Here is a 12,534-nt window from a genome sequence, read left to right on the forward strand (position 1 = left end):
CCGTTGGAGCAGATTCGTTCCCTAAAATGCTTTAGGGTCTCTTTTAGGATATGCCGTTGGACATAGTATCATGTTCCCACGCACTGGTAGCTCCCGAGGGACGCGCCCCGACAATGGCGTATTCTGTCAAGCCCGCCTCGTTGGGCGCGCCTCAACAGACAAGCCCAGTCAGGTCGAAGATTCTGCATGTGAAAAAGAAGTAAAGATTCTGCATGTGACATGTGAAAAAGAAGTAAAGATTCTGCATGTGAAAAAGAAGTAAAGATTCGGCATGTGACAGGACTCATCGCTGCAGCAGCGTGTGCCTAGGATGTTGCGTTAGTCCACAACCAGGCGCGACGCCCCTCTTTTAAAATCTGAATGCTGAATGCTGCATGTATAGATGTGCACCCTTCACTGTTACGCATGCCTCGATCTCCAGTCTCCAGTCGTGCTCCCTGTCCAGCTCCGAGGGCCTCACGGGTCACGCCTGCAGTGGACGCCCGCACATGTCTCGCATGCCGTTGCCCATATAGCGTGGCCTGCTACGAGTAGTCACAGCAATCAACGAACATAGCAGGTACGCGAGCCGTCTCAAGATCCGTGGGTCAGGTCAGAGCGGCCGTCGAGTAGTTATCGGCGCACCCGAGCTCGAGAACTGGTCACTACCCGCCGCTACTGGTTCCTCCAAATAGATTCGTCCCATAAGGTGGTTGAATAATCGTACTGCAAGCTTTTGAAAAATTTGTCCATCGAATACGAGTCCCTGCAGGTGCAGACGGTCGTCCAATGCAAGCGCTCCTTCAACGCGTTCAAAGATACATGCGCGGAGGCAGACGCCACCCGTGGCCCACCTCCTAGCTACCTCTGCGTGCTTGGATGCAAAAAAAAACTCGGGGGACGGCGGCCGGGCGGCCGACGCCATCGAATGTTTTGACACTAATTAGAAGTATTAAATGTAATCTAATTAAAAAACCAATTGCACAGATGGAGGCAAATTCGATATACGAATCTATTAAACCTAATTACTGTATGATTTGAAAATATGATGCTACGGTAACCATTGTCAAATCAAGATGTAATTAAGCTTAATAGAATCTATTAAGCCTAATTACTCTATGATTTGAAAATATGGTGCATGTGTGCGCGCAGTCTTGGACTTTCTAACACTACTACAAAAGTCTACAACAGGAGCGGTGGAAGAACCCTCTGTAGGAGTGGTTTTTTGAAAGGGCTACTACTCGTGGGCTCCTGCAGTGCTGCCGCTGTAGGAGCGATGCGCGGACTGCTCCGTTCCTGCTGAGGACGTTAGTAGGAGCAGCTCAAGCCATTCACCGCTCCTACGGTGGATTAAAAAAAACAATTCAGCCCCGGCACCGCGCTTTGCAACGCGCCCGTGGGTGGGCCCGGCTAGGGCTCGAGCTTGGGGGCGCTTAGCCGCTAGGGCTCGAGCTCTGGCGAGGATGGTTGCTGGGGAGGTGGTACGGATGACTGAGGCTCTAGGGGGTGCAGGTGGTGGTGGTCGTGGCAGAGTGCTAAAACGGCGACGGGGAGTGCTCGGAGTGCGGGCGGCGGTGGTGGAGCTGCAGGTGCGGAGCTTTGGGCGGAGCTCTTGCCTTTTTTATAGCGGCAAAGCAGTGGGAGCGGGTGTGGGCAAACGGGGTTGGCCTCCGCGATCACTGGCGCTGGCGCGACGTGGCGACCACGCGGATGGCAGCGTAGTGGCGTGCCACTACGTGGCGTCCATGGCGGGGCTCCGTGGCGTTCAACCTTTCTATTACTTGATCCAAGCTTAGGTTGTCCTTGAGCCCAAAAATTTAGCTATGAATTATTCCCAAAAAGTTAGCTATGAATTATTCCCCAAAATTATTAGCTCAATCCACCTTTGGTGATATTACTTATATATCCAATTCTTTTAGCGGTTATTTGAGCATGTGTCCTGACAGCTTCATAGTCATCCAGGTCATGACCGCGTGTGCTCGTGTCACTGATTTGGTGACCGGCGAGGCAGTGTGGAGGGCAGGACCAACAGAGACTTCTCTCCCCTAAAATAGAGGTTTAAAATAGGGGATCAATCGGTCTCCAACGGGTGCTCTAAAAGGACAGTATTACATTTTAGCTCTCCTCTATCTATTTTTTATATTTTAGACATAAAAATAAAATACAAGGTACGACAAATACATAATCCATATGTTTTTGACATATAAAGGACGAAAATAGAAGACGCTGGAGACGGAGGAGGTATAATCTCCTCTATCCACTTTTTTATATTTTAGATATAAAAATAAAATACTACGAAGTCCATAGGTTTTTTGACATATAAAAGACGGATATTAAAGACACTGGAGACGAAGGAGGTAAAAAAGGCATGTGTTTGTGGCAACCGCCGCATTCTACTTGTATGTGAAATGCGGGGAGACGAAGAAGGCAATGACGGTGTTTGACAGTGGCCTTGAGTGCTATGGTTGGAGGATATGCCTACAATGGGCATACGCGAGAGGCTCTGGAACTACTATTCTTTGCAATACAGGCAGAGGGAATGAGGCCATACAGGCAGAGGGAATGAGGTATTGCAGAGGGAATGAGGCCATACAGGCAGAGGGAATGAGGGTATTGCAGAGGGAATGAGGCCAGATTGTTACAAAGTGGTTGGGGCGCTCTCAGCGTGTACAAGGTTGGGTGCACTGGATTTGGGGCGGCAGGCAGTCGGGATGGTGCACGCTAGCGCTAGTGCATCACAGTGAAAAGATAGCCATTGCATTTAGCATTCTCACGACTGAACCAGGCGAGACCATAAGGGTCACCAAAAAACACCGAGTTTGCAGTGACTGCCACACCGCCATCAAGCTCGTATCAAAGATAACCAAACGTGAAATTATGTTAGAATGATAAACCAACGCTAAGAACATCTCTCAAGTTAAGCAAGCTTACAACGCAATATAGTTGTTTTTCCATGTTACAAGCTAAGCGCAGCAGCCTCATAGGATTTACGATTGTTCACAAGAGCGTCGTTTTATCCCCCGTTGGATATTAGAACCTTCACGTTTGGTCCGTTGCTGGCCTGCTTTGTAGGTTGAGCTATCAGTCACAAGGGCGCCCATTTTACCACCTTAAAAATTTTAAAGCAAATTTAAAATAAGTTCATGCTGCGGCGTTGATGGATCAAAAGAGCTAATTACATGAAAAAGAAACTTACCCCTATTCCTGTTGTGGGCTGCTTGGAAGAGACGGGTGACTGGGCGATGAGGTAGAGGTGGCTTCAAGGGAGCCGTGATGGGTAGGCATCGACATGTCGACGTGCTAGCCTGGGCTGCAGTAGGTGCTGCTTGAGAGAAGAGAGATAAGAGTACAGTTTGATGGCAATACTGCTGTTTAAATATACATACTACCTTACAATCTTAGCAAAAGAAATAATTCTCAAAGTGCTAAATTATGGAAACTGAAAGTTTGGAACTAATCAAAGGAAGCTAAGTCCTAGTCACCAGCGCTGATCCTTTACAGCTTCCTATCCTTCTTTGTTTTTGCTAGTGTTGCATACCTATGTGAGTAGTAGACATTACCGAAGGCCTGCAACAACCCCCAACTCCAAAAACAAATTGAATAGAATCCTTAGCTGTGCTAACACCTCGCCGCATTACACCCAGTAAGCAAGCCCATGCTGATTGCCAATAAATGCAACACGTTCAGCAAATGCGTGCGCAGACGAACGGCGACTTAGCCTGTTCACGCGCAGCCATCACCACACAGCGCTTTAGGCCCTATTCTCTTCAGCTTTCCTTTTTTGCTTTTCTTTTCTTTTCTTTTCACTTCCTATATGCACCATTGCACTTCCTATAGCTCAGCCCTAAACAACATCGTACACCACGACCATCCCCAAATGCAGTTTTGGGATGCTAGAAAAAGTTTAGGAAGGGTGGGAGGAAGGTGAAGTGACTCCATTATTGAGCTCTAATGCACCGCACCCTTTACCGGATCTATGCAGCATCAAGTCCAAAACCATGACGTAAAAAAAAACAGCTTTGTCATAAATTTTCTGGTTGTGGAGTTCAAGATAATCTATACCTTTATGGGTAATCTATATATGTGCCATCGTATAAAGTTAGCTCATTAGAGAGTATGGATGTGTGCATTTATGTGCACTTAGATTAAGCGCTGAAATCAATAATGTAATCATGCATGCTTATTGTTGAGTAATACTACATGCTTATTATTTATTGATTTCAGCGCTTAATCTAAGTGCACATAAATGCACACATCCATACTCTCTAATGAGCTAACTCTATAAGATGGCACATATATAATTAACCCATAACAAAAGCATATTAGATAAAAACTCGGTAGGCACTCGGGACAACAGCAAGTACCTGTTTTCTGCGCGTTTTCAGCCACTCTCAGCCTACAATGAACAAACACATGAGTCAGATGTGAAGCTGTATTTTGGCATGTATTTTGGCAATAGCCTCAACTATTGGATACATTGTCAATATTCTCGTTCTTATAGGGTACACCACATGCATGTGCACGCCAAACCCAAGAAACTCTTGACAAACAAACAAAGATGCTACAGAGGCTAGGATACACAAAATGCGCGTGAATCAGCTGGTGTTGAAGATGCATATAGAGAAAAGTACAACAACCAAACATTTTTTTAGAAATTTCCAAAGAGAAGGCCTAAAAAGAAGAACATCTAGTAGTATACTACAGTTTGAAATGATAGAACATTGTAGTATACTGCAGTTATACCACATCATAGAACATGGTAACATTAATATAAAAATATTAATATTGTACTGATTTAAACCCAATAGAATGATGTTAGAGCTCGTTGATCAACAAAATAGTGAGATGCACATAAGTAAGTAGGTAACAATAGTGATTTCATATAGTGTTGAAATGGGCCGGCATGTGGATCCGGTAAGTAGTAAGCATCAGCGATAGCAATTTGATTGGCCCATGGCTAATGCTAGATTAGTGCTGAGCTTATTGAATAATATTATATATGGGTTACTCATGCTGAGCATACGCCCCATTGTGCCCCATCGGTGGCCCGCCACCAGTGGCACATCATCAAACTGTAGTCCACATACCACTTTAGATCTAATCACATAAAAAACACACCAGTCAGGACTTAGTCATAACAGGATGCCAACTTCATGTACATGTACCCAAGATGAATTATCATGAGGATGAGAGCATAAGAATAGTTTAATCACAAATAAACTTACATGGTTGTCATCCAATGAGTCATCATCATTCCCAACCTCATCACCACGAACAATGTGCTTGTCCATTTTACCAACCACATAAGGAGCCTTTTGCTTGTTTTTTCCTTAAAACAAAAACATGTACATATAGTTCAGCTGGCAGCAAGATTCAAGGGCTAGTAGCACAGATGCTCTAAAGAGTAAACATGCAACAAATAATTGGGGAAATTACATACCCTGGATACAACTGCTGCACGTTGAAAGTCTCTCAGTTTCCTCTTCATCTGAAATGAGGATAAAGTCTGATATTCTCAGATCTGTGAGTTGGCCTCCACTTTGCAAGCTGGGGAATAAGGATACAATGCAAAAGAGCACAGACACCCCCAAATTGCCCGGCACATTTAATACTAAAAAAAATGAAACAAGCTGCATGATGGAGCTAGCATGGGTTGTAACACCATTACACTCTTTTTGCTTCTTTCACCTATGTGGCTGATTGGTTTATCTTTAATTAACAAAGTGATTTAATTATCAAAGTGATGAAAACTGACATCTTATGGCAGTAGTCAAGGATTGTTAAACCGGTTATCTGTTCATCTAGGGATCAAAAGGAATATACAACTGATTATTTATTTATTTATTAAATGGCAATTGTTGTTCCACACGACCTCACATCTCTTTCTTATTCTTGCTAATTGTTTTGATCTCAAATAAACTCATAGCTCGCTGCTACTGCTACTTTATGGCTATTGGCGCCCTATGAAAGCATCCATAACACTGACAATCTGCTATTCTATTTGAAAGAGGATGGAACGTTGGACATAAGAGTGCCCTTCGAGGGCTGGAGGAACCTGTGAATACTTTTAGAAGCATTCTTGGTGTTCATATAATCCTTTGGATAATTTCATATGTTTCCTGAAGGACAAGGACAAAGCAATCCCAGTGTTCATACAATCACACTAAAAGCTGTTGATGCAGAGAAAATTAGATTCAGTTTATGTTGCTGGTGTTCTTGCCGTACATATAATTTTGATCCCTGCAGTTTGTTTCTTAGTACGGCTACCCCTTGGCCTTGGTAGCCATACTAAGAAGCTGTCTTGAAGATGTACATGTTTCTTTGCCAATGATTATATATATGTCAAATATTTACTCATTTTCCTTATCAATATATCAGCAGTCCATGTCTCACTTATTATTTATTTCGTTTGAACTAAACTAAATATACTTGATTATACTTGATTTGGGTTCATTTGAAACTTTTATGCTTTGCTAAAAAAATTAGATTTCAAAACATATTATAAACTTTTTGTTAAATGTAAGATCAACAAAGTGATTTATGGGGCTTTGATGGCATAGTAACATTCCCAAGCGATGTTTATCATTGCTGCATTGTTTCAGCAACATTCTGGTGATTTTACTCTGTGTTCTATAAGTTAGTGGCAGAGAATGAGCTGTATTTCTAGTAGAAAACAATCAACGAGAAAACAAGAACCAACTGAAAATGCCCACCGAACAGCCACGCAATGACCTAGCGCTAGCGCTAGAAAGGTGGTGTGATGCCAACACAACCATCCAAACATCTGCCCCAAGAGGGCGCGTTCAAACAACCATGTGGATGCAGGAAGAGGGGAGCAGAGGTGAGAGGCATGCATGTATTACCACACAAGTTTTTCCGAGCACTTGAGCCTGGCGCAATCTTTTGCAATTTATGCTTGGATGGGCACTCCCGCAGCTGGTGCGAGGCCAAGGTGGAGAATGGAATGTATTCTTGGCAAGCCACGCATTTCACCGTGATACCTTGGACGAGGTAGTCGAGCTCACTGCAGCGAACATAGTTGACGATATCCCCACGGTAGCAGGGGCTACAAATGAGAACGTCACCAGAGATATGCTGCAACAAGGGTAGGATAGCATGAAGCCAAAATCAAATCAAACCAAACTGCATCCAAATTAATTCGGTCAGGTCAGAGCTGAGCTCACCCTGAAAATAGGAGGTCGGAGAGGAAGCTCGCATTCAGAGCAGACAAGTAGACATGTCTTGATGCAGCCGCCCCCGTAAAACGCGAACTCCATCTGCCGTTCCGGAAGCTTGGGATCGACGACATCGGTGTTGCACCTGTGTTCAAAAAACTTGCAGTAGGGGATGTAATCGCCCCCAGAGTCGCAGAAGATGCATTTGAACTTCATCTGAGCGATGGTGCGGTCCAGCAAACGGCAGTTGGAGATACATGCCTTTTCGTGTCGGCGGGTGCAGGCACCACAATAGATGTGGCCGCCAGCGCACTGCAAGGCCCAGAAGTGAAGTTGAGCTAGGAAAAAAACGAAAACTTTGCGGGCTTTTCATCTCACCCACCATGTACGCTTGGCCCCTGATCTGGTCAGGCCGGAGGGGTTGTTGGCAATATGCGCAATCCAGTACTAGCTGGTTGATCTTGAGTTCAAACACACCCATCTCCTGCGATTGAATCTATCAAATTAAGCGTCGTGGAGAAGCAATAGAGAGAAGAAGTAGGAAGAAGGAGAAGCATCTAATGTAGCATCCTCCATGGTTGCTTACCCGGTTCCTTGGGGGCAGGACCGAGGCTTCCTTGGATCGGTCCTCCTCGGCCTTGTCCTCCTGGGGGCGGAGTTACTCCTACGCGGCAACGAACTCCTCCTCCATGAGGAGGTAGTCCTTGACCCGCTCGAGCTTGAGGAGGCGTAGGCGGCACTTGGAGAGCGACGCGACGTTGGGGATCTGGCTGCCGCGAGACTGGTGGTTGTGACGGCAGGGCGGAGGGCCGCGACGGATGGCTGGATCAACCGGTTGGGCGGTGGCCCAGTGGGGAAGGACGAGACCGGTGGTCGGGGGATCCGCGGCGCTGCTGGGCCGCTCGACGTTGAGAGGTTCGGCAGGCGATGGGAGAGCGGCACGCACCGCGGGAGGGAGGCGCGTTGAGGGGAGAGGAGAAGAGAGAGTTAGGGTTCGGGGAGGGCATCGTATATACAGCTGATCTGGCTGGCCTCCACCGTTGGATCAAATCGATGGCTACGATTACCCTACGCGTTGGGCTTTGGCCAAGTGCGCGGCCCAGACCAGGTTGCTATGATTTTCTTTTTATTTTATTTTTTTTCTTTTATTATTTGATATAACTGGTGAGAGATCGCTAAACGGGCTAAACGGCTGTTTAAACGGTGTTTAAATAGTAAATAGTGACTAATTGTGTAGTTTAGCCCATAAACGGTAATTAAACGGTTCGACCGTTTAAACGGTAAATGGTGACTAATTGTGTAGTTTAGCCCATAAACGGTAATTAAACGGTTCGACCGTTTAAACGGTAAAAACGGAGTTAAACAGCCTAAATGGTCTAAATAAAACGGAAATAAACGCTATTACACAGACTAAACAGCCGTTTAGCTCACTGTTTAGGTGAACACTAAAAATTCAGTTGAGTTTTTTTACATAAATATCTATATCTTGAATTGCACATTCATAAATATGTATAATAAATTTGTTGTATGTATAAATATGTATATATATTCTTTTACATACACAAATATGTATATTTGGCATAATATTTTATTTTTTACAAGCTTAAATATGTATGTTTTGATCTAAAATACAGAACCGTTTAGACCGTTTAAATCTGTGTAAACTCCATTTAAACGGTCTAAACGCTAAACAAAGGTTGACCGACTGTTTACTGTTTAGGATAACACTGGTTATATATTTACTTTTATATAACATGTGCCATATTTACTTTACTCTTGTAGCATGTTTATTGGTTCAGATAACTTATTTGCAATTTTCGGTCAACACTGGAATATTTTATAGATTTAATTGCATTTTTCATGATTTAGTGAAGAAATAAATTAATAATAGACAAATAGCCTAAAAAATCAAGATATTTGGCGGAGGGGAAACATATGTCCACATAGCATCCTCAAAAAAAGTTTGGACAAGAAACTCCACATGTTGCCGGATGTTGCCGGTGTTTCTTTTAACTCCTTGTGTGGGTTTAACGTGAAGTCACTTTCACCTTCGAGGTTTCAACATGGTCGATAGTTCACTTTCTCATTTCCACGTGGGGGCTTGAGGTCACCTTGCTATATCATGATTATGGGCCTAGGTAACTTATTCACAATTTTCGACCAACACTGAAATATTTTATAAATTTAATTGCATTTTTTATGATTTAGTGAAGAAATAAATTAATAATAGACAAATAGCCTCAGAAAATCAAGAGATTTGGTCGAGAGGAAACATATGTTCACATGCCATCCTCAAAAAAGTTTGGACAAGAAACTGCACATGTTGTCGGATGTTGCCGGTGTTTATTTCAACTCCTTGTGTGGGTTACACGTGAAGTCACATTCGCTTTCGAGGTTTCAACATGATCGATAGTTTACTTTCTCATTTCCACGTGGGGGCTTTAGGTCACCTTGCTATATCATGTTTATGGGCCCAGGTAACTTATTCGCAATTTTTTACCAGCACTGGAATATTTAATGAATTTATTTGCAATTTTGATGATTTAGTGCAGAAAATAAATTAATAATACACAGATAGCCTTAGAAATTCAATATATTTGGTGGAGGGGTAACATATGTCCACATATCTTCCTCAAAAAAGTTTGGACTAGAAACTTCACATGTTGCCGAGTGTTGCCGGTGTTTCTTTCAGCTCGTTGTGTTGGTTACACGTGAATTCAGTTTCACCATCCACATTTTAACATGATCGATAGTTCACTTGATCATTTCCATGCAGAGACTTGAGGTCACCTTGCTATATCACGTTTATGAGCCCAGGTAAGTTATTCGTAATTTTCGACCAACACAATATCTTATGAATTTAATTGCATTTTTGATGATTTAGTGCAGAAATAAATTAATGATGCATCATATTTCTAAGGTTCATCATATTTTTCTAAGGTTCATCATATTTCCATGTAGAATCCTCAAAAATGTTTAGACAAGAAACTCCACATGTTGTTGGTGTTGCCGGTGTCTCTTTCAACTCGTAGTGTGGGTTACAAGTGAAGTCATCCTTACCGTCCATGTTTCAACATGACCAATAGTTTACTTTATAATTTTCATACGAGTGCTTGAGTTTACCTTTGCATAGCATGTTTATGGGTTCGGGTAACTTATTCACAATTTTTGGTCAACACTAGAATAGTTTATGAATTTAATTGTATTTTGATGATTCACTGCAGAAAGAAATTAATAATACACAAATAGCCTCAAGAATTCGATATATTTTGTGGAGGGGCAAAAAATGTCCATGTGGCACCCTTAAAAAGTTTGGACAAAAAATTCCACATGCTGCCGGTGTTTCTTTCAACTCGTTGTGTGTGTTGCACGTGAAGTCACTTTCACCATCCAAGTTTCAACATGACCGATAGTTCACTTTATCATTTCCATGTGTAAAATGAGACATATACTAATGAACATGCTATGAAAAAAGTAACCTCAAAATCTCATGATTTTTTGAGGGTATTTGTGAATTATTAATTTTTCGCTAGCAAATTACCCAACCAACAATTAAATCCTAAAAATAATACATGAATGCCTAAAAATTCCAATTATGGATATGGTTATATTTTTTTGAAAGTTCAAATTGTGTTTGTTGGATTAAAAATTAAAAACTTGTTAAAACTTATTTCACTTTGGAAACACAATTGAAAAATGTTTAAAACCTATAGCAAGCAGCCCAACTTATCTCACCTGCACTCTTTTCCACCTGACCCATAGCCAAACCCACCAGCACATGTGGCGCTGGGCTGTGACTGCTGGGTCACACAGCTAGGCCTTGGGCCATGCGCGGATGAGAGGGGACATTCAGCCCAAGAGGGAGGAGGCCAGTTGGGTTGGCTGCATTGGCCACATTCAGCCCAAGAGAGAAAAGAGACGAGATGGAGGGTGGGTTGGGCTCTAAAACCATAGGGATTGCAGCCCAAAATAATTTTTAATACTTTTAGAATTCTAAAAAACATAAGTTTAATACAAATTTGTTTGTTACGGGTATTACTGGGTATTTCTACTTGATCAAGTGTTTGCATTTAACTCTAAATTCTCAAGAGATTTTATGCCAAGAAATAAAATATTGAGTGTAACTCAAACAAAAAAATAGTTGTTGAAAAAATATATTTTTAAAAAAATTGAAGCTTTTTTTTTACATGTAGAAAAACATAGGGTGTTAAATAGCTTTTATTTTTTAAAAACATCGGAAAACATTAAAACCCATGACATATAGGACCCACCACGCAAATTACTAGATAAATGCCTCTTGCACGTGACCATTGTCCTTAACGAAATACTTATGGCAGAGTAATAACACCATAACATAATGAATAGGGTTTAAGACAAACCGCATTTGTCACTGAGACATATATCATTCGTCATAAAATTGGCACTGAATAAGTCTGTGACGAATTTAACGACGCATGTTTTATTTTCATCACTAAATCATGGTTCCTTCATGAAAACGTCATAAACAGAGTGATTTTATGACATATTAATCTATTGTCATGAGATATTGTGGCGGAACCACTCCGAAATTAATCCAACTTAAGTGCACCAAGGACCACCGAGGTGTTCGTACACTTAAATAGGGTTAAAATGGGCGTCCGTCGAGTCAAGCTCGATTAAACCACGTATTTACGATCGAAACAACACGCGCTCACACGAAAGTGAGTCCCAGAGATTACAATAGACCATAAACAGAAATACTGAATTAAAGTGCAGTTATTACAGACCAAGGTTCAAATTCAAATAAGTTTTTCCAAATCCAAGTTCGATTGCAGCGGAAATAAAGTTTAGCTCAACTACGGATGATAGCACGAGCAACTAACGACGATAACTTAAGTAATGTCTCGCTGAAGCCAAATGGAGACACTACTCCTCCTGGTCCTCAAGCTGGGCCTCCCTGTGCAGGCCCTCGTCGCGAGCTAACTGAAGCTCTGCGAGCTGTCTCCCGAGGTCCTGTATACGGGCGTCCTTGGTTGTCACCTCCAAGGATACCTCAACCAAGCGATGTCCCGGTCACAATTGTGTGTGAACTCGTCGGACACTCTCTTGGACAGCCCGTGCAAAGTCTGTCGCAGCAATGCCTGAAGCTTATTGTAAGCCTTCAAGCATCGCACCAAAGTGTAAGAGGTCTCGGCGGGCCAGGATGCCGCCAAAACCTGTGCTGACTGGAACCTCATCAGCCAGTCAGGGTCGTCCTCCTGGGCGGGTGGAACCAGCCCAAATAGGAGCTGACTGAACGACGTTGGGGTGGCGAGCACAAAAGGCAATAAGTGCCCATAGAGCCGTGCTCTCCTGTGTGTCTGCGGCACGATAGCCGGTCTCCTCGAACTCAAGCGGCTGC

The 12,534-nt window shown here is 42.9% G+C and overlaps 1 protein-coding gene and 1 long non-coding RNA gene across 2 annotated transcripts; both read right to left on the reverse strand.

The window, feature by feature from the left end:
* Positions 1 to 2,728: 2,728 nt before the first annotated feature.
* LOC120680959 lies at positions 2,729 to 7,256 on the reverse strand. The gene is made up of 7 exons (XM_039962522.1): positions 7,164 to 7,256; positions 6,843 to 7,074; positions 5,420 to 5,467; positions 5,205 to 5,308; positions 4,344 to 4,375; positions 3,176 to 3,301; positions 2,729 to 3,088 (listed from the first exon to the last, which is right to left on the reverse strand). Exons 1-5 carry the CDS (start codon positions 7,254 to 7,256, stop codon positions 4,361 to 4,363), a joined length of 492 nt encoding a protein of 163 aa, XP_039818456.1. The 3' UTR covers positions 2,729 to 3,088; positions 3,176 to 3,301; positions 4,344 to 4,360.
* An 87-nt stretch (positions 7,257 to 7,343) lies between these two features.
* On the reverse strand, positions 7,344 to 7,972 carry LOC120681538. The gene is made up of 3 exons (XR_005677908.1): positions 7,741 to 7,972; positions 7,537 to 7,638; positions 7,344 to 7,466 (listed from the first exon to the last, which is right to left on the reverse strand). It is a non-coding gene; the product is annotated as an uncharacterized LOC120681538 (long non-coding RNA).
* Positions 7,973 to 12,534: the final 4,562 nt, after the last annotated feature.

This window comes from Panicum virgatum, chromosome 7N (assembly GCF_016808335.1).
Source record: "Panicum virgatum strain AP13 chromosome 7N, P.virgatum_v5, whole genome shotgun sequence".
Classification (NCBI taxonomy): domain Eukaryota; kingdom Viridiplantae; phylum Streptophyta; class Magnoliopsida; order Poales; family Poaceae; genus Panicum; species Panicum virgatum.